The sequence below is a fragment of the Phyllopteryx taeniolatus genome, chromosome 21 (genome assembly GCF_024500385.1).
Source record: "Phyllopteryx taeniolatus isolate TA_2022b chromosome 21, UOR_Ptae_1.2, whole genome shotgun sequence".
Classification (NCBI taxonomy): Eukaryota; Metazoa; Chordata; class Actinopteri; order Syngnathiformes; family Syngnathidae; genus Phyllopteryx; species Phyllopteryx taeniolatus.
Window position 1 is genome coordinate 9,477,384 of NC_084522.1, and position 21,670 is coordinate 9,499,053.

At 46.5% G+C, this 21,670-nt stretch overlaps 3 protein-coding genes and 1 long non-coding RNA gene across 4 annotated transcripts; 3 read left to right on the forward strand and 1 right to left on the reverse strand.

Moving 5' to 3' along the window:
* Nucleotides 1–673: 673 nt before the first annotated feature.
* On the reverse strand, nt 674–9,599 carry LOC133470619 (uncharacterized). Its single transcript, XR_009786028.1, has 2 exons — nt 8,080–9,599; nt 674–1,160 (listed from the first exon to the last, which is right to left on the reverse strand). It is a non-coding gene; the product is annotated as an uncharacterized LOC133470619 (long non-coding RNA).
* Nucleotides 3,361–11,181, forward strand: hoxa3a (homeobox A3a). The gene is made up of 3 exons (XM_061759160.1): nt 3,361–3,382; nt 6,495–7,050; nt 9,820–11,181. Exons 2-3 carry the CDS (start codon nt 6,612–6,614, stop codon nt 10,566–10,568), a joined length of 1,188 nt encoding a protein of 395 aa, XP_061615144.1. The 5' UTR covers nt 3,361–3,382; nt 6,495–6,611; the 3' UTR covers nt 10,569–11,181.
* A 504-nt stretch (nt 11,182–11,685) lies between these two features.
* On the forward strand, nt 11,686–15,977 carry LOC133470614 (homeobox protein Hox-A2a-like). The gene is made up of 2 exons (XM_061759161.1): nt 11,686–14,554; nt 14,970–15,977. The coding sequence occupies exons 1-2, from the start codon at nt 14,203–14,205 to the stop codon at nt 15,686–15,688; spliced, it is 1,071 nt and encodes a 356-aa protein (XP_061615145.1). The 5' UTR covers nt 11,686–14,202; the 3' UTR covers nt 15,689–15,977.
* Nucleotides 15,978–17,980: 2,003 nt separating this feature from the next.
* hoxa1a (homeobox A1a) lies at nt 17,981–21,173 on the forward strand. Its single transcript, XM_061759169.1, has 2 exons — nt 17,981–19,527; nt 20,412–21,173. The coding sequence occupies exons 1-2, from the start codon at nt 18,915–18,917 to the stop codon at nt 20,789–20,791; spliced, it is 993 nt and encodes a 330-aa protein (XP_061615153.1). The 5' UTR covers nt 17,981–18,914; the 3' UTR covers nt 20,792–21,173.
* Nucleotides 21,174–21,670: the final 497 nt, after the last annotated feature.

Consider the following 21,670-nt stretch of genomic DNA (forward strand, 5'->3'; position numbering starts at 1 on the left):
TCCTCTGCTCCACACTGACCGTCATGGCTTGTGAGTAGCTTGGGCTTTGTTTTGTTTGGAATTTTTATTTTTATTTTTGTAGCTAGGTGGAAATTTAAAACAACTGTGTCGAATGAAATTGTGACTTTGCTTGTAGCCAACGTTACGTGTGTGCAGTTTGTACATTTCAATCAAGCTGAACCTTAGGTGTGCACTCTCACATTTCAATCATAGTTTTAAAGAAAATATTGTTAGATGTGATATTAAATCACAAGTTTAACTACAATCGAGTATTATTAATGCACATCGCATTGATCCAAAATTTAGGTGTGAAATCAAGCAATCGTGTGAAGTTTTTTCAACATTTTGTTTTAAAAAAAAAAAATCATATTTCATTATTTTATCCCCAAATCAAATTTGTACCGCTGAATTTCAATGCGTGTGTATGACTAATGTGCAGGATAAGAGGATCTGCAGGGCAGTTTAAAGTTGTCCGGACAACTCCAAACGAAAGGTCTGTTCAAAAAGAAAAAGCAATGAATGGACCATGGAAGCCTTGTAAATTATTAACAGAGTCCTCGGGGCGTTGTTCACTATAATTATCTTGATTGTTATTGCCGCATTAGTTTGCTCATTTTTTTTTTTAACATTTACATCCCGACGTGCGTTCTGTTAAAAAAGACACAATGATTCCTGAGTTCCAATCCAATTTTATTTGGAGAATATTTGCTCCAATCAACAGCAGAAAGTGACTTTTAATGCGTTGCATTCCTCAACATTATCCTTGATGTTGGGCCGGAGTGGTCGCAGAGAGAATTATCTTGACTTTCGATGCCTGTTAAGAGCTGCATGTCAACATTGTGCAAAGATATGCTCCTTGTTCTGGCCATCGTCCAAGGGGTCTTTGAACTCATCCTCGCTGACACGATAAGAAGCTTCGCTTGCTGTAAACGACTCGAAAAAATCCCCCCCCCCCCGCCCCCGAAAGATGTACAGTCGTGTTCACTGAGCTCAGTGTCCAAATGGAAGCCAAATGCTAAATAGCTGCCTTTACAAACCCCAAATAAGTCTGCACTTGAATCTCTTCAGCCCGGGTCACGGAAAAGTTCACGTGTGGTGACGAAAGGTGAGACAAAATCTCATCCGCTCCAGATCGTGTTATCTTCATGATAGGATTCCATCTGCAATCACAGAGCAAAGAACAAAATATATGTATTAAGCACACATACCGGTTAACAGCTCTTCCGTGCGTGCGTAAAAGTCAACTGTCTTCTTGACTTTTAGCAAATGCGAATTCCGCCGCTGCTGTTCTTGCCTTTCAAAAAACAAAAAAAAAATAGCGCTCAAGTTTGGGAACACAAAAGGCTGAGCTCGGGTGGGGTGGGAGGATGCAGGGGACGTTGTCCACGAGTGATTAATTGTTGTGGTGGGATTTTTCCACGCCCGCTTCTCGGTGTTGACTGAAAACAAGCGCCGAACAGTGCCGAGCAGAGAGCGAGCGAGAGAGGAGACACAGAAGCTCTTCCGGCCATGTTGGCAACGCTTTTGGGCTTCCCACTGCGCACGAGTGGCACACTCCGTGGGTGCTGGCGGGCAACCAAACTCCCCTGCAAAAGTCCTCTTTTGCACCCAAGACGCAATGTTTCTCTCTCAAGTCATTCTTGTGAGATTCCTCCAAATGAAGCGCAATTGCCAAAGGCCGCCACGGGAGATGGGGGCGACACTGAGTTTCCTGCAATCATGTAAATCCGCACTGGAGGGAATGATCCACGCAAACATGGCCTCGCAATCTGGTATTAAAGATCAGATTACACTTTTAGCATTATATATAGAAATAGAGTCAGTCAACATGACCACTTCACCCCACGCGTGGAAAACCCTGCGAGAACCAAACGTAGATGTCACAGAATCCTTTTTATCTGACTGGGAGCATTAATGATTCACGGGCTCAAGTAAAAGGGATTTTAAATGGACGTGGCGTCACGTGATGCTGCTCGATCTCACGGCTGTGGCGAGCCCCGGTGCGGCCATATGATGCTCATTATCGCCCCACTTCCACGAGGGGAGTTCTGGCTGGGTAGCTTGTGTTTATCGCGTGGGGAGGAGAAGGAGAGGGGGGAAAAAAAGGAAGAGAGGCGCAATCAAACAGGAGAAACGCTCCCGTTTGTGTGTGTGTGTGTGTGTGTGTGTGTGTGTGTTTGTGGATGTCTTACACGGCTGTCACGGACGGATATGTTTTTCCACGCGGAGAGAGCCCGAGCTTTGGGAGGATGGATTTTATTCTGAGGCATTTCCGCCGATTGTTCATTTCTGTGGTGAGTTATTGCAGCGAGAGGCAGAGGTCAGTACAAAGGGAGTTAGTTGAGCGAATCATTTATATATTTGTAATATCATATTTGGCAGATATGTCACGCGAGAAAGCGGAATATTATGTCCCAAGTATCGTTTCTAATTATGTGGCAGGTTGGCACTTGCAATTCAAATTCAAAGCATATCTCCAATCGGGCGTTTTGCGGTCAAATTACGGTTGCTTTCAGTCCAATTAATGGTCGAATAGTTTGACAAATTAAGGAAACATTTAGAACAATTCTGCAACATTTGTATGCGATCAGATAAAACAGGCAAATATGAATGGAAATACAATTCTGCAAAAGAAACAAATCACCACACACTCGTTGCGTTTACGTGAGATATTCGTGCGTAAACGAGCCGTGTCAAGGTGATTTTGCGTAAAAAAAAAAAAAAATTCCGAAAAACAACAACAAGAAAATAAGGAATCCAAAAGTAGGTGAACGTCGTGGGGTTGTGTCGGAGGGGGAAACGAGCCTATAATGGAAGACGGAGTGCCACGCAGGACCGCTCGGCCGCGCTGAGGTCACGGCGCTGCGGCGTGATTTATGGGCGCGGGGACTTGGGGAAGATGGCGCTCCACAGCTAATGGCTCTTCGATCCGTTTGTGCGCGGCAAAATGCGCTTGCCGCTCGGCAGGGAAAACAACAAACGGCCCACATTTGCATACGAGCTATTTTCATCTTTCTGCTTCTCTCGCTACACGGCCAGACAGCAAGATTGGACTCGGATGTCATTTGTACTTTTGAAATACAAAACAATACAATATTTGACAATGCGCAAGACGCAAGAGAATCATATCTATATTTCAATGTGGACACGTGAAAGCTTTTATCAAGGCATCACGTTGAAATCCATCGCATCTGCCGGGATAGTTTTCCTTGTGCCTCCCACATTCAAACTAGATTTCACTAAATGGGATTTTATGCAACAACCAAGTTCAAAAAATAATTTAAAAAAAACTACAGAAATATGACAAAAATAAAATGTAATTCGCCTTCTCCGTTGCAGAAGTCCCGGCCCATAAAGCCTCCTCAAACCAAGAACTACACCGGTAAGTCTATATTCGTCTTTATTGATTTATCTTCTGAGGACTGCTTATTCTATTTGTGTGTGTGTGTGTGTGTGTGTGTGTGTATATATATATATATATTTTTTTTTTTGTGTGTGCAAATAATAAGTAGCACGCCCACCAAAGGCCCGACAGAAGTAGTGTGTGAGACTTTTGCTTTGGCTGTGCAACACGAGCAGGCCGGGAGCAATAATTCCTTCTCTTCCACTTGTCTGCGAGGTGTAATTTGTCACTATAAACGTGACGAGGAAACCTCTTGGAGCGCTGCCTCGCTCCTTTCAAAAACTCATTTCTATCCAGCCATGTGCACGTGCAATACATATTTATATATTTTATACATATCTTTACTGGCCTTCCCCCCCCCCCACCTTCGGCTTATTTTCTCCCCCCACTTCGATGACTTTTAACCCCCTTTCCTCACATAAAAAAAGAGAGAGAAGGATCAGCAGCTTTAACACAACACAAAGAGGTAAATCATTAAGCCGACGTGGCTAAAAAAAAAAAAAAATCCTCGCGTGAATTTTTGGGCCTATTCACCATCCCACGCGAAGCGATTTTTTTTTTTTTTTAGTGTGTGCACGTTTAGTATAGCTGACAAGACGTTTTCCTTTCTCTTAAGGGGAAAAAAAGCCATTACCACGCAGAGGGATTCCCCCACGCTCTTCTGCTCCGCGCTGCGTGGCCTCACTTGATAATACATCCACTCTTGAGTGTGAAGGGATTTCAAACATGATCTGCCCGCGTGCAAAAAAGCCCCGAAATGAGTTCCACGCGTGTCAGGATGCAAAAGTTAATGATTCATTTCGATACAACAGCCCACCTTTTCCTTTCCAAATGAATCCCCCCCCCCCCCGTCTTGTTCGGTGCCAATCGCGAAGAGGCAGTAAATAATCAAATCTAAGGATTTCTATTTGTGATTATGTGCTATTTTGTCGCCCTCTTCTTACCCCCCCCCCCCCTCTCTCTCTTTCTCGCTCATTTGGTTGGAGGAGGAGGGGGAGGAGAGGCAGCCACTTGATTTGAACTGCCTTTTTTTCCAAGGCGCGACTTGATTTGCATAATTTTTCTTGTCTCTGGTGTGACGCTGCGGTTCGGGCCAGCGGACTGGTGTCCGCGCGATCACACGAGAGGGTCCAGTCCAGCCTCGCAGCCCCCGCAGGCTGCACGCGTGGCTCCGCGATATGCAGTGGAGGAGCGTCGCTTCCAATGGCGTGGCGATAAATTCAGCCCTTGACGCCAGATAGCGTGTTATCTCGCTGACCCGCCTGCTTTCGTAATCTCCATGTACACATCCACGTCGAGTGGGGAAGACACGAGAAGGGTGGAAGAAGGAGAACAAAAAACAAAAAAGCAAAGGGGGCTTCTTTCTCTCTCTCTGTCTCTCTCTCTCTCTCTCTCTCTCTCTCTTTTTCGACTCTTCTTGTTGTGGTTGCTGCCTGCATGCATGGCGCTTGCTGCTGCAGCCCAGCCCTGCCTCCTCAACTTTCCTCTGGATTACCACTTTGATCGATTTCGTCGCTGAATGAGAAAATATTGCTCGGTGCTCTGCATTGGTCGTCAGAGGTTAAGGTAAGCAGGCCAGGAATAGGCTGCCTCGGTTCTAAATGGCCGAGTTTGTGTGTCGCGCGCGGTGATTTATCACCGTATGACTTGGATCTCGGTTCAGGAAGAGTTCACACACTCGCAGATTTCTCTGAACGTGCAGGAGCACACGGGCTGCGAACAAGAACGAGCCTGCCTCGCGTCGCTCTTTTTTTGGGATTAATGCACAGATTTACCACGCGATCTGTTGAAGGAGAAATCGGCCAACTCTTCTCGAGCTGCAGATCCACTCGAGCCGATAACTTTGGCCTTCATTTTCAACACGTTCACCTGCTTGTCTCGCAAGGCTGCACAAAGCAGTTTTAGATTTTCACGGGAACTTCTTGCTGGCTTTGTTATTTTAGTCGAAAAATAATATTTTTAAATATTCTCTAGTATTTCTCGATTCGTACAAAACGAAAAGAAAAAGGGTTGCATATCATGTACAGACTTAAACATGGAAATGTATGGTGAAAATATTACCACTCCAACTTATTATTAAACAATAAATACAATTATTATTATCGTTATTATGATGATGATTATTGTTACTATTATTGTTATTGTTATTTTCCTTCGCGTGATGTTCGAGAAATGCAGGCAGCGGCCCACTTAATGCAGACATGATTTGAACTCGTACAATAAGCAGTTTAAAATCAAGCTAGTTTATTTGTAACATTCTCTTTTTAAAGTAACATTTCTTTGTTCAATTCGGTGATGATGCTTTTGCTCATATGGTTTAATATTAATAGTAGAATCGTATTTAGGTTACCTTAATGGCGTTTGACGTTATAAAAGGCCCCGATTGGTTTTGTGGTTTTTTTTATCCTTGATCCCGATTCAGGCCGGTTGTTCCGAGCTGGGTCCAAACGAGCCTCGAATATGCCACCAGGACGATCAGCCGCGTAGACGACACCGCCAGCCGCCTTTATTATGGGTCAGCTCGGGAAAAGTTCACATTGCGGTCCTGAAGATGCACCAATGTCCACCCGGTTTTTCCGGTTTTCCGAAGCTTTTATCTTGAAGAACGACAGAAAGGGGAATGAATGTGCGTGTTTACGCTTTGCAGGCAATTGGCTGGGAAACGTCGTCGACTCTTTATGAATAAAAAAACAAACAAAAAAACAAACAAACAAAAAAAAAAAACTTGTTTTGCACAGGATTTCTGACACCCTTTAAAAAAAAAAAACATATTGCGCGCGCAATGAAAATCAGTATATTCAGCGTCGTGTGTCATGAGAGCAGAGTCTTAAAATGACATCATTCACTTTCTTCTTAGGTCCCATAATGAATTGGGCTACGCGAAGCGCTTTTTTTTTTTTTTTTTTGAGCGAACGTTGTTTAGCACAGATGGTAATAGAAGGTTGGTCGCTGCGAGCCAGAAGGTAAACGGTAATAGTGTGCACGAGCGCCGGGCTCGATCTCGCCTATAGTGCGCAGTGTCAGGCCTGCATTGAAAAGTAAGATGGATCGCCACCATTTCTTCTCCTCACAGTGCTTGTTGTAACCCCAGGTTCACCCGAGGAGGCCATTGGCGGAGAGGCGTCACGTGACCACGGGGTGCCAATGTTCTTCTACAAGGGTGTCAAGACCCTGTCACTTTGTGAAATAAATATCGGGAAACGGCGAGATGCAAAAGGCAACCTACTACGACAGCGCGGCAATTTACAGTGGCTACCCGTATCAAAGCGCAAATGGCTTCAGTTATGATGCCAATCAGGTCCAATATCCCCGCGCCTCTCATGTGGAAAGTGACTACCATCGACCCGCCTGCTCCCTGCAGTCTCCTGACGGCTCCGTGGCTCCTCTGCACAAGCCGGTGGAGATGGCGGCGGAGAGCTGCGACGCCGCCCGAGCGGCGCCGTCCAAGGCGCATCATCCCGAGAGCACCCCTCCTCCCTCGCGGTCCCCCTCCGATACCGGCCAGAACGCCAACAACAACGGCGGCGGCCAGCCCAGCGCCAAGAACGGCTCGCCGTCCTCGGGCGCCCGCGGCAAGCAGATCTTCCCCTGGATGAAGGAGTCCCGACAGAACACCAAGCAGAAACCCGCAAATAGCGCCAGTTCAGGTACAACGCACGCAACTTACTTCCGCCGTGAAATTCATGTTCAGGGGGAAGGGGGTGTCAACACGCACATCATATAATACTCCCACTGTGAAGGCCACAGCAAGGGGAGGCAATGTTCCCACTTTTTCCCTGTGCCATAAATGTCACATAGAGGGAAATTTTACATGCGACTTGAGGAAGCACGGGGGGTGGTGAGGGAGGGGGGCGGGAATAATCAACACCTCAGTGTATTGCTGTTAACGGCGTCCAAATTTGGGATGGAAAGGACATTTGGGGAATTTACAGGGCCACCCCCCCCCACTTCACCACGTGACTGCAGACTAAATAAGTCCATGCATTCGGGACTAGATCCCACCATTTTCCTGCTGCCCCCTTGCCCCGCAGATGACCTCTGCCTACTGTAAACATACACATGCGCTGATCACATAGCGTCCCCACCGAGTCAACAAACACACTAACATGCACCAGTTGTCTCAGCTTGTGCCGCCAGCTCAGGAAAGCTTCCAAAACGATGGCGAACTCCAAAAATCATTCTGATAACTGAGCCCACCTCCTTAAAAGCCTCTTGTAATTTTCACGAATCCCAACACCCCGAACATTTTCAAATCCCCAATTTGAAAAAACAAAAACAAAGCAAACTCGTTTTCAATTAACCTAGAAAATTGTAACACCGCAGTACTTGGGTGTAATGTAATATATATCATTTTATAAAAAAAAATAAAAAATACAGCCCCCCCCTAACCCCCTCTGCCCCAATTTGCCTCCCAAATGGTTTGTTCCACCAATCCTGTCCGGTTTAAACCATCTATGAACTTCAACCACGCACTCACTAAAGACCGAAACACATGAGCAGTCCTGCTTTTTGCTGCATTCAATCGTAGCTCACTGTTTATGTTGACTTGGATGACATTTTGTTTTCGAGCGAAAGGAAACACAAGGGTCAGACGGCACCGCTGCCTTCTGTTGGAAGCGGTTTAGAGAAGTTAGCACGTGATAATATTAAAGCCGAGGCGCGCCTGAATAACTTACCGACTGGCACGGGCACTTCTCGTCCATTTTGTTTGGGGGTGCTGAAGCACCCCTAAACCTACGATCCGAATCGCTCTGTACGACTCTGAGATACTGTCCCCTTTTATAAATTCACAAGCTATTCCTCCATCCAGGCAGTCCTCGCGTTGTTCTCTCCGCTATCTCAGCGGAGGTTATGTCATTCTACAGTCCCTCTGCTGCGTGTTCGGCTCGACAGGTAGTAAAATTTACTACGTGCCGTTGGCCGCCTGCCACGAAAACTAGAACTGCGGCTTGCTTGATGAAGTCAGGCTGCGAGAAGAGGCAGGCTTATCTGTGAAGCTGTGCACACACAATGAGAAATGTGCCTTGGGCATGTGCTACTGTGGAGGGAGCAGGGATTCCTTAGGCCAGACACTGGCCTACTTTTCCACAGTTGTATTTTCGTGCTTTGTGGTTCACACAAAGACTCGTGTTTGCTCTGAGAGACTTTTAGCGAGTGTATAAGTGAGGAATACGTTGACATCACGTATGCACATGAACATGAGCGAGACCTACACAGAATAGTTTTTCCTTTCCTAGGACAAAATGTTCTGATTGACACTGGCGGACCGTTATTCATTATTGTGGTTGTGGTTAACGCGCAGAACTACATTACAGAAAAGTGAGACATCTTACGATTATATTGCTTCGCTCTCACGTTCCAAAAAAACACAGGTGTCAAACTCGAGGCCCGGGGGCCACATTTGGCCCTCTGCTTCATTTTATGTGGCCCAGGGAAATTTTTTTAACTTTTAGTAAACAAAAGACAGGACAAGCACTTTGAGACTAATGACAGATATAATGTAATAAAACCTTGCATGCATGGCTACTTTCTAAAAAGTGTCTGCCTATTTCTCCTTAGGCGAGGTCTTATATCCACAAATGAACAAGCAGTTATCATCTGCCTTATGCAACTAATGCCGCTCAACTGCAGACATATTGCTTTTTCTCTCAGAAAGTGATACAACTAACAGAGAGAGAGAGAGGACCACAGTCTGCATTCTTATACTCGCACTAAAACAAGATTATAATGAACATATAATACATTTGAAGTGCAAAGGCATATAGTTTTATAATATCACTAAAGCAAAGAGATTGTCAACTTCATGTTTCTTGCTAAATAGATTTGTTTTCATTTCGTAAAAAACTGTACCATAATGAAAACCTTCAAAAGCTATTACAATGTCTTTTTTTTCTATCTCAGTTGGTGTTGTTAAATTCTTTATAACAGCAATCAACGCAGGGGAAATTGTGCAGGCATATATCATGATGGGGTGATTTATACATTTAATAAGATTAAAAATTGTTTTTTTTACAGTCGTCACCACAATGAGAGAAACCACAATGTGTCCCACCACGAAACGAGTTTGACATATGTGATGCTTTACGCACGTGCAAAGCACACTACTTAATGTTGCGTCTATTCGTATGGTAACAATGCTTGCACCGCTGCAGACCACAATAATAAACACGCGGTTTAATTTATACCACACGACAGTGTCAATCAAAGCTCAGCATTGCTATTTTTGTATCGGAAGAATGGATGATATCATGGGAGTGTACGCGTGTACCCCGTGTTGTGGCCCGTGAGTGTATTTATCCAGTAAGCAAACACTCCTGTAGTTTTCTTATCAGCTGTGTTCTGCTTTCACTCTCACTGTCCTGCTTGTAATGGATTACTGATTGACACCCTCGTCTTCCTCCTGCATCCCCTCACAGTGGAGAGTTGCCCGGGAGACAAGAGTCCTCCCGGCTCAGCCGCCTCCAAGAGGGCCCGGACGGCTTACACCAGCGCCCAGCTCGTGGAGTTGGAGAAGGAGTTCCACTTCAACCGGTACCTGTGCAGGCCTCGGAGGGTGGAGATGGCCAACCTACTCAACCTGACAGAGAGACAGATCAAAATCTGGTTCCAGAACCGCAGGATGAAATACAAGAAGGATCAGAAGGGCGTGGGGATGCTGCCTTCCCCCGGGGGGCAGTCCCCTCGGAGTCCAGTGGGGCCTTCTTCCGGCGGGGGATACCTCAGCTCTATGCATTCTCTGGTAAACAGTGTTCCTTACGAGTCCCGGTCGCCGACGTCTTACAGTAAGAATCATCAGAACGCGTACGGCATGGCCACGTCGTACCCCCCTGCTCTGAACAACTCCCACAAGAGGTATCCCGACTCGGCCACGCCCGAGTATGACGCGCACCCCCTGCAGGGGGGCAACTACGGCACGCACATGCAGGGCAGCCCCGTTTATATCGGCGGAGGTTACGTGGAACCCATGCCCAACTCCGGGGCTTCTGTTTTCGGCCTCACCCACCTCCCGCACCCGCCGTCCTCCAACATGGACTACAATGGAGCAATCACAATGGGCAACAGTCAGCATCACGGTGTGTGCGATCCCACACCCACGTACACGGACCTTACACCGCAATACTCTCAGGGAAGAATCCAGGAGGCGCCGAAACTGACTCATCTGTAGCGGTGGCGCAGTCCGTATCACTCCGCCCATTGTCTTGTAGCCACCTCGGGGTCGCATCACCGTCTTTTCTTTGTGTGCCTCCACACTGCGTCTACCTTCTCTCTTTCTCGCGCTCTCCCTTCCCCCCCCCCCCCCCCCCTTTTCGGTTTCCTTTAGTTTGATGATGTGTGAAGTAGCCTATAGGATAAATAATCTTTTCTTTTCTTTTCTTTTCTGAAAAAGAAATTTCTGTGGGTTTGAGGAGGCCTATTTAATCTATTTTTAAATGTTTTTGGTTTTTTTTCCAATTCAAACAGGGTATTATGAAAACATGTTATTCGTTTTGTATGTGAACTTATTTATCCGCATTTGAAGTTGATTTTATATTTTTTGGAAATGCATTTTGTTGCACTTGTGGAAGGATCCAGAAATGCATTTGTCAAAATAAGGGTAACGAGCATATAGGCTGCAACCCCTTTGCTTGTGTTGTTCTATTTGGACTCTGATGTTATTTATTTTTTGTTTAGTGTTAAAACTACCCCTTTGACACTTTTGCGAGAAGCTCAGTGTGTTCAAGCCCCCCGCCCCCATTTTCAGCCCACATCTGCTATCATCACGCAAGATCCATTTTCACCCTTCTTAATTCGAATAGATACTTTGTATTCCTTTTATTTTATTTCCCACAGAATGTAAAATCAATCAGTCGACGCAATAAGGGTGGAAAGAAGGATACACTTTAGGAGTTTCTTTATTGAACAGAATTAGAACACACGACAAACCCTTTCCATACATACATTCCATGCTGCTCCAGTTCGAAGACGTAAATAAAACAATTGAAATACAATCAAAGCACATTTGTTTTAATTCGACAAATTCCGAATGCATATGATTTATTTTTAACTGTGGAGGCAAACGCCTGTAATGACCGTTGCATTAACTGCATTTTGCCACAGACAATAATAGTGCGGTGTCTAAATATATTTTTTTCTAAAAAAATCAATTTCTCTCGCATACAAAAATCTGGCATTAATATCTTTCAGTAAAATAGTAGGAACTGGCGGTTACACACGAGCAAAAAGAAAAAGCTGCATAATTTATTTCCCTCTCTTCCTGATGAGACGTGAAGAAAACTCTCGGGTGGCCTTCTTCTTCTCCTCTCATCTCATCTGCGTGGGCACATCCATAATAATAAAAATGTCAGCCGCCGGACCCTCACCAGCCCCTGCGAGTAGACGACAATCTAAATGAGAAATCGTTAGAAAACTAATGTCCCTGAGTGTGCTTCGAGTCGGTCAAATGTAGCCACCGAGCTCCAAGTGAATTCGTATTGGCTGGTTTGCCTCATTATGCCGCAAAATGCACCTAAAAGTCCAAATGTCTTGAAATGCATCGTTAAGATGATGGATAAAGCAAATTCAATTATCGCTAGATGTAAAAAAACAAAACAAAACCTTGAACTCTTTGTAAGTGCACCGAAACGAATATGCTTTGGACAAAAACAACAAATGTAAAAATAATAAACAAACATCCATTTTAGTGTCATTTATAAAAATAAAACAATAACAAATGTAATTCCCAGATAGAAAATATAAGCACACAATGTTTCTTTCATTAATTAAAAAAAGTTCCTTCCCATAGCTCCCCAAACAAAACAAACAATATTTGTTCATATTGTATAAATGTCGTTGCACAGCTGCAGATTGTTTTATCCTCAATAATGTAACCCCCCCCCCCCCCCCCCCCAAAAAAAAAAAAAAAAAAAAAAACATCTCCAATCTGAATGTGATTGATATAACAGGGCATCAGTAGCCATGACATATGGCTAGCAGGGAAAGCTGGAACAATTGAACCATGTTGAGGCAAAGCTGGATTTCTGCATTCGCGGGAAGCCACTGATCTGACCCATATTGTGTCACTAGAAAAGCATTTAGACCAAACGTAAAATATGTTTTGCAATACATTCGTATCCGTGGGAAAGCTGTGTTAAATCGCTCTTGTTGTAATGTGTGTAGGCTCACACCAAAAAAAAAAAAAAGCCTCCACCCACTCCTTTCCTTGCACACAAAGCCTGCGCGTAATTCTCAAATTCCCTATGGCAACCTTCTCCCCACGAACTGGTTCGATGTGTAGAAAAAAAAAAAATCTCCATGTGAGGGTGTAAATCAGGTTCCCATTAGAGATAAGAGCGATAAAAGCCAGGTGGACACCTTCCCGATACTCACCCGTCGGTGTGTTCGCTGCCTCCCCGGCAAGGAAATGCCTACTCGCCTCGTCCGATTCATATTTATCTTCTAAAACATCCCTCCGGCGACAGCTCGGGCTAGAAGCAGCCGAAAATGCTTCTAATCTGAGCGACCAGTGTTTCTCGCCGCTTCCTGGCTGCATTTGATCCGCGGGAGAGTTAGAAGCCTTAAATGTGTTGTGAGGGCACCGAGCTGTCAGACCTTTTGGCGAGTAAGATTGATCGCGTGCAGGCTTCCAGCACTCTTTGTTTGCTATATAAGCAACAAACTGCGCGGGACCTATACCACTTCTTCCTCTCTCTTCCTCACCAAGTCCTATTTTTCTTTCCATGGAAATATACCACGGTGTGTTTAAGGGGGTGGAAACATTCCCATAAATGTGGCGTTCGCGGATGACTTTGGAAGGACAATAAAGCAAAGTCACAGCAGGGGAGTGACGTTCAGCAATAACGCAGCAAATTATTCGTTTTTAATGTTTATGGTAACCACGCTGCTCATTACTTAGCTGGAGTGCACACCCTGGAGGCCTTTTAAGCCCCGTAAAAGCATCTCAAAACCATTGTAATAATACGAACAAAAATGAGGTCGGCTTGAAACGCGGCCGATAGCAGCCATCAGGGCCGTGTTAAACCTCGTGTTATATATTACGTGCGTAAACAATAGCATATTGCAGCTGCGTATCCGATTTTGTACGGTGCGCGCATTTAGGTAGATTTGCGTCAACGTGTTGTTCTGCTAATGGTCCGAAAGGGTCAACTCTGCCACCCATAACTTTGTATTGCTGCTTATGCTCGTGTATTTCCCTCATGTCATCCCTCAGACATGCTGGAGTCACTGAATACGTCTCAAAAACAGTTTTGGGGTATGTTGCGTGTGTCGTGCGTGCGCGTGCGCGCGTGCGCGTGAGTGGCGGGGGGCGTTCTCGCCTGACATCCTCAAACAATACGAGAAAGAGGAATGAACGAATCCGCGCGCCCGAAGCTCGGGGTCTTCCCTGCAATAGTGAGAGTCGGCCATTCTTAAAAACACACTTGTTATTTTTGTTTTTCCGCAGTTGGGAGGGCGAGAGAAGGATAAAGATGTAAATAAAAGTGGCTCAGCTGAGCGAGGCGGCAGCAGCAGACTTTTTGGATCAATCAGGCAGTCAGTGGCTTCTTTTGATGAAAGCCCAAATTGTCATTGGGCAGAGGTAATCATGTGACAGGCAACTCGGTCCAATTTCAACCTTGTCTCCATGAATTCAATAGTTTCATAGTAGCTCGGTCCCCACACGGCCGTAATCACTGAAATAGGAAGAGGAAACCATCACAGGACATTTTGGAATGTTTTTTTCTTTTTTTGGGTCGTCGCATCGCCATTGAGTTTGTCGACAATAACGCGTACAAACTTTCCTGGGCTCGCAGGGAGAGGAGATGAATTACGAATTCGAGCGAGAGAGCGGATTTATCAATAGTCAGCCTTCACTTGCTGAGTGCCTGACATCTTTCCCCCCTGTCGCTGATTCATTTCAAAGTTCATCAATCAAGAGCTCGACACTGATTCCTCCTCCCTTCGAGCAGACCATCCCCAGCCTCAACCCGGGCAGCCATCCGCGCCACGGCCGCCCGAGACACAGCCCCGACGGATGCAGCCCGCTGCCCACCGCCTCCCTGCCTCCGGAGTACCCGTGGATGCGGGAGAAGAAAGCCTCCAAGCGGAACCACCTGCCCACGTCCACCGCTACCACCTTAGCCAATAATGGACCCGTGTGCTTCTCCCCCAAAGGTAGGTCATTTGGATTTGGATCGGAGTCGGGATTTTTCAACGAATAGTGACTTCCTTTCAAATGAGCAATAGGATTGTTTTGGCGATTTAGGGAGAAAGCACAAAAACTCGGGCTAAAGTTTCCTGATTTGGCCTGATTTATTCACCCCAGTCCCACTTTTGATGTGTGACAGTAATGAAGAGTGATGGAGTTCCGTTGCCGAGGCTTCGGGCAGTTGCAGCATTCATTACTATCTCACTCCTTGTGTGGAGCTTTTTGCGTGTGTGCTCAAAAACGATCTCTTTTTTGTTTTTTTTTGGTTATTATGACTATTTATTAAGGAATGTAGTTTTTTTTTTTTTTGCATTTGTTTTGCTGAAGCCCGCGCACCACGCAAGGCCGGCTTACGTAACGGTTCTGTGCTGGCTTCCCCAGGCTCGCCGGAGGTCGCGGAAGGCGGAGGGATAAGCGCCGGCTCCCGCCGGCTCAGGACGGCCTACACCAACACCCAGCTCCTGGAGCTGGAGAAGGAATTCCACTTCAACAAGTACCTGTGCCGGCCCAGGCGGGTGGAGATCGCGGCCCTGCTCGACCTGACCGAGAGGCAAGTCAAAGTGTGGTTCCAGAACCGGCGCATGAAGCACAAGCGGCAGACGCAGAGCAAGGAGAACCACAACGGGGACGCCGGCAAGGGTCCCGGCGGTGGGGAGGACGGAATGCACAGCGAGGACGACGACGAGGGGCCCCTGTACGAGCAAAGCGGGGCCCTGCTGGAGAGGGACACCTTCTCCTTTCACAACAACAATCTGGAACCCACGCAGCAGGTCCACAATAGCTTCGCTGCTGCGCCGCTGAGCAGCAATGAGAAAAATCTCAAACATTTTCCCAACCCGTCACCCACTGTTCCGGGCTGCGTGTCAACAATGGGCCCCGGCTCGGCATCTGCGCCGGACAATGGCGACAGTCCCCCTGCCCTGGATGTTTCTATACACGACTTCCAAGCTTTCTCGTCGGATTCCTGCCTGCAGCTCTCCGATGCAGCCTCGCCGAGCTTGTCAGAATCCCTGGACAGTCCCGCGGACATTTCTGCAGACACTTTCTATTTTTTCTCGGAATCCTTAACTACAATCGACCTGCAGAATCTCAATTATTAACAGCAATCAATGACGACTAGTTCTCCTTCTTTTCGGGGTTAACTCAACTTATCTTATTTGTATATTCGGCACACAGTTTGTGGGACGGTAAAGATGAAAATAAATCACAGAGAAGAGGACAGTAATTATCACAACGGATTTTTTTTTTTTTTCGGAGTGGAAATTATTATGGGTGTGTGTGAAAATCTACAATATTCGGCCCGTGTGGAAACTGGTCATTTTTATTTTTGTATAGCTTCCAATGTCTTGACTATTTTTGTTAGAATACAATGAACTTGCTACAATCTTTTGTTTCGTGTTTTGAGTCTTATTCTATTTACGGAGCGACTGGCCATTCTTTATTCATTCTGGTAGAAAATGCGCGGGATAATTAAATAGTAGAGTATGCAAATTGAACAACAGGTTGGTAATGAATAGAAATAACCTAAGGCGCTGATGTGTGACAAATACACATGTTTAAATTTTGAGATGGTTGAAAATTAGTTATTTGGATTTCACTTTTATTCCAAATGTGTTTGATACATTTTAGTCATTTATGCAAAGTATAGCAGGCAGACGGGGGTTTAAATTCTTTTTCATATCATTGAATGTTGTCAAATTTAGCGCAGCGGAAATAAATCGGATTTTGTCCAATTTCGCCCCGTTGTGGAGCGAAAGCTCGGCCAAGCTCTTGACACGGTGCATGCTGCAAGCAAACAGCCGAGCCACGTTTGCCTCCAGGAGCTCATAAATCACCGCGCTGGCATGAATGGGACGGACATTAAGGAGTCCAATAGTGACTTAATGTTCACAAATACAAGCCCACTTACATTTTCGTACGGGTTTCCCCCGATATGTTCGCTTAAAGGGGGCCGAGTGTCTCCACGCGTTGGGCAATGATTCATTTTTATAGCCTGTTTAAACAGGCTGGCTTGCATGTCTGTGCAGGCTGCTCACTTCCCGTGCGGGGCTCAAATTCACAGCGGACCGCTCGCATCATTTATTAAAAGTGCTCCTTGACGGATGCATTATTATTATTATTATTATATATTATATATATATATATATATATATATATAATAGTAACAATTGTTTTTTCATGCGGGATTATGTCCTCAAACCGTCAGGTGAACTATCGGGGTTCGATATGGTGATTATGAATAGCTTTGCTCCATCGCTTTGCACTTGAGTTGACTTATGGGAATCGTTTAATAGCAACTCTTTGGCTCGATATCGGGATGTAACTTCGTGCGGCAAATCAACAGCCACCGGTTGAGCCGATCGATTTTATAATCCGAGAGCCATAAGCAGCACATCGTCTGACAAAAAAAAAAAAAAAAAAGGAAAATCAACAGTTTGAGTGTATTTATGTGCTCTCTTTGTGTGTGTATGTTTGAAGCAGATGTAAAAAGCAAACAAAACCCGGGTGGTGGGGGAGCCCTGCAGTAGTGGTGGCGTCCGTAACCGAATCATTCCGAGACAACGCGTCTTTTCTGTGCACACATGTGCTCACACAAAGAGCACAGAGAGCTGCGTGGCCTGCTGGTGGTTGGCTCCTCTGACATGCTCGATTCTCCGCGCCCACGCATGCTCTCTGCGGCAGAGGGGAGGAGGGAGTTGGGGGGGGGGGGGGAGGGGAGGGAAGCGAAGGCGATAGTATTGACTGCGAGGTTTAGGTTCGCTTACAAGTTTGCATCATGCGCCGTCTGTCTGTCCTCCTGAATACACACCCACACCAACACACGCCAATACACGCGTGCACAATCAAATAAGATGGATGCGTGGATTTGCTGAGGGCACAAGTTTCACTAGCTCAGTACAATGCAATGCTATACTGCTGCTAGTGCTGCATGGTCCAGCCTCAATACTATACTATCCTAAATGAATACAGCTTTTCAAAAACAAGCAGTATCGTATGTAAAAAGTACAATTCTTGTTTTTATTAGTTTGTGCAACGTGTGTGTGTATAACAATACTATACACAATTGAGATACTTTTTCATCACGTGAGGGAAATTAAGTTAAAACAACTTCCATTCATATGTAGTCAAGAATGTGTTGTCTACTTTTAAGGAAAAAAATATCCTGTTCTTTTAGATGTAATACCACATGTGACCGGTAGAGGCGCTCATTCGTCCTGATGATCCCCTCATCCAGCCTCCCCCTCCCTCCCTTCTTTTTCTTCTCTCGTTATTTATTTATTTATTTATTTATTTTGGTCTCCTTCCTCCTCAGTAAAGAGCTCGCCCTCCAGTCTGCTCCCCCCCTCACTCCCGCTCTCCCTTCTCCACCATTCATTGATGTCCCCCAGCAGCTTTATTTGATGAACTTTTTAACAGGCTAATCAAGCCACAGGCCCAGCGCGAACACCACCGCCGGCCACGCATTATCACATCATTTGATCACCGCATAATGAATACATACACCGTGTAAGTTCAATCAAAGTTGACCCTGAGAGGAAAATGAATTAATAGCACATTCTATTAGTACAACTTGACTTTCTAGCCACTCACATAAAAATGTGAAGCCTAATGAGGAAACAAAACAACGCTGTTATCCTCCGCTGGCTTCTTTTGGGTGTCACTGGAGTGAAACATTTGCCCTCTCTGCCCCACTGTGACAATATTTGCGGAGTAAATCCCTCGCAGTGTCAAAGCGTGAAACATTTGGCATCGGAATGGGACACCGATAGCCTCTGGCAGTAGTGACACACATTGAGACATTCATCCATCCTGGAGAAAATGGTTTGTCTCTTAGAATGACACAGTGTCATGACATCGTGCACGATTGCTTCCTCGCTCCCTCCCCCTAAAAACTGGATTGTACCTGAGGTCAGAGTTCATGCGTCCTCCTCCTCGCAGTGGTCGTCCCGCGCGTCTCTCCCCCCGGCTCCTCGTGCATGCGACCCCGGCCGCCGTCCGCCACCGTCTGCCGCCCAGCTTCATTGTTTGCTCGGCCAATGCGTGAGTGCGTGCAGGCGCGTCACCTTGATCGACGAGCGGCTGGAATTTAAATAGCCACTCGAACAGCAATCTGTCAGCGGCTGAGAGGATAAGCTCAAGTGTCTCACTGGCTGACCCGGACCCACGTGACCACACCCGTTCATTGATATCGGTCAGCCCCCATCCCCCCATCCCCCCACCCCTCCCGATATCAGAGTATAGGTAAATGTTGGCACGCATCACTCGGGGTAAGAGAGGATATAGATCAGAGGTGCTCCAGGCGCTCCCTGGGTCCAATATGCCACAATGAGCACTTTCTTCGATTATTCGGTCGTGAGCAGTGAGGGTGGGTCGTGTTCCGTGAGAGCTTTCCACCCGGATCACGGGATTACAACTTTCCAGTCGTGCGCCGTGACGGCGAACAACTGCGGCGCGGATGAGCGCTTCATGGCGAGCGGGGCTTCCTCGGACGACCACCGGCAGCGGCCGGCCTCGTACCAGCCCGCCGCGGGCAATCTGGGTGTCGCTTATGGCGCACACCCGGCCTGCGGCTCCAGCTACGGCGCGCAAAGTTTCTGCGCCTCCTACAACCATTACGCGCTGAACCAGGAAGTAGACGCCGCCGCGGGCTTCGCACAGTGCGGCCCGCTCGTGTACTCGGGTAACCTTTCCACCTCCGTGGTGGCGCAGCATCGCCAGGGTTACAATGCCGCCCCTCTGGGTCAACTGCAGTATGGCCACCCTGCCTACGGAGGCGGAGGCGGGCAGGAGCAAGCCACCCCCTTCCCGGGGTGCTCGAACCCTCTGTCCCCGCTGCATGCCGCTCACCTGGACGGATGCTGCTCCCCTCTGTCCGAGGGAGCCCCCAATGCTCAGACCTTCGACTGGATGAAAGTCAAGCGGAATCCCCCCAAAACAGGTGGGCCGCTTATCTCTTCAAACACTATTAAGTGGCTATTGGGTTGACTTATTGACTGACACTGGACGAAATAAAGTTGCTTGTGTGTGACATCAATTTCAGTTTCAGAGTGTTTGATCATCTTGTAAAGAGTGCCTGTTCCCACTGTGCAATCCAAGTCTTACTTTGCTGTCCACATGCATGCCAACGTAAACTTAGTTACCGACCGAAAGTTGTGCATAGCTACTTGAAGTGTATTCAAGTAGCTTCCACTATGTTTGCATTCATGTGCAGTCCAAAGTCCTCATTTCATTCTGCAGGGGGAGCGGACAGTACACTTTGAATCTTTAAAATCTGATATTTCAAATTCATATAACACTGTTGCTCTCAGTCTCAAGCATGCCGCATTGTGTAATATGAGGACCTATCACTAGCCGCACTTGTACGAAATCTAATGAAAGTGCAAAAAAAAATAAAAAATAATTGCAACAGTCTTAAATTGACGGTCATTGAACCTCGTTTATTATTGCGCAAGTAAGCGTTGGTAATATTTTTGTGGTTATGAAAGAGGGCAAAATATTACTCACACCCTAGATGTATAGAAACCTTATTCATCCACAAGAGAGATTCACGGTACGATGCAGTGTCATGCCACTGGAAACGACAATATTAAAGACATTTACATCTCTTGACCCACGTCTATCGAAAACGACTCGACAATGCAGCTCTGATTATTAACATTATTAGATTGAGCTGATGTCGCAAAACTGCACTTCACTTCACTTGATTGTGAAACCGTGTTGGTTACACGTGTTGTGATGCCAGGTTTAGCCAAATGTTGCGTCCCACGAGTGTTTATCCGCCCTCTAAAGTTCACGCAGAATGTTTTGTGTGTGCGCCTTCAGGGAGGTCAGGTGAGTACGGCTACGGAAGTCAGCCCAACACGGTGCGGACCAACTTCACCACCAAGCAGCTGACCGAGCTGGAGAAGGAATTCCACTTTAACAAATACTTGACCCGGGCGCGGCGCGTGGAGATCGCCGCCACGCTGCAGCTGAATGAGACTCAGGTGAAAATCTGGTTCCAGAACCGCAGGATGAAGCAGAAGAAGCGGGAGAAAGAAGGATTGCTCCCGGTCAAGGCCGTGCCCTCTGACCCCGGGGAGCGCCTTCAAGAGAAAATGGACGACGCGGCGTCAGAGAAGTCTGTTTCGGCTCCTTCTACCCCCTCCCCTCCTTCCTCCACGGTGTCCTCCACTGGGGCTGACCCTTACTGCTCCAATTAACAACCTTTCGCTTCGTTCCCCAAAGCTGAGCGCCAAACTCCCGCATTGCCCAATGGACATTTTGGGGGAACTCGTGCACTTTTTGGACATGTAGGCAAAACGGACCACTGCTGGGTTCGAATTGTCTTTTCTATCATGCATTGTGTTCATCAATTGATGTGCAGTATATTCACTTGCTTTGACCTGACCAAAAATGTGCCAAAGTTGTGCATCAAGACACACGATCATCATATCACATCGTGCGAATGAATGTCCAGTGGAAGAGTTGCATGGTGCATTCACGTGTTATCGGGATGCTGAGTTTTATCAGTTTGACCCGGCACGTGTTGCAGGCTTCTATCTGTTCTTATATTTACTCAAGCACATACCACAACTCTTACGGGTCAGTTATTAAAGTGAGATTATACCTCTTCAAAGTTTCGTATGCTGTTATTTGTTTTCAATTGCACAATATGTGTAGTGCACATATGTTGCGACCGTCAGTGGATGCACGTAGCCACGCGCGCTCCCGTGAGGGCTCACATTATTTTTGCTGTCATCTGCGATGACAACCTTATTGGAGCAAAGCTGGGAGGGGCGACCCCCCCCCCAAAAAAATAAAAAAACAACAACAACAACAACAACAACAAAAAAAACCTATCGATCCAAACATGGAGGTTAGGATATCGACAAGGACGCAGCCCCACTGGCCCTGTCAGCGTCTGCTCCTCAGTGGCCGAACTTGCGTGGAAATGTCATCATCCACGAACGGTGAGAAGTTGCAGAAGTGCCCACGTCATCTCATTTAATACTAAGCGCACTTGATATGAGCGTGGAATTTCGTCCATTGCTAAGTGTCTGCCGTTTTCTTTCTTTCTTTCTTTCTCAAGCCTGTGCCCC

Bases quoted from the DNA above. Each gene is read 5' to 3' on its own strand.
- hoxa3a (XM_061759160.1), top strand. From the start codon at position 6,612: ATGCAAAAGGCAACCTACTACGACAGCGCGGCAATTTACAGTGGCTAC. The intron at 7,051-9,819 runs GTACAACGCACG...ATCCCCTCACAG, and splicing joins CGCAAATAGCGCCAGTTCAG to TGGAGAGTTGCCCGGGAGAC.
- LOC133470614 (XM_061759161.1), top strand. From the start codon at position 14,203: ATGAATTACGAATTCGAGCGAGAGAGCGGATTTATCAATAGTCAGCCT. The intron at 14,555-14,969 runs GTAGGTCATTTG...TGGCTTCCCCAG, and splicing joins CGTGTGCTTCTCCCCCAAAG to GCTCGCCGGAGGTCGCGGAA.
- hoxa1a (XM_061759169.1), top strand. From the start codon at position 18,915: ATGAGCACTTTCTTCGATTATTCGGTCGTGAGCAGTGAGGGTGGGTCG. The intron at 19,528-20,411 runs GTGGGCCGCTTA...GTGCGCCTTCAG, and splicing joins GCGGAATCCCCCCAAAACAG to GGAGGTCAGGTGAGTACGGC.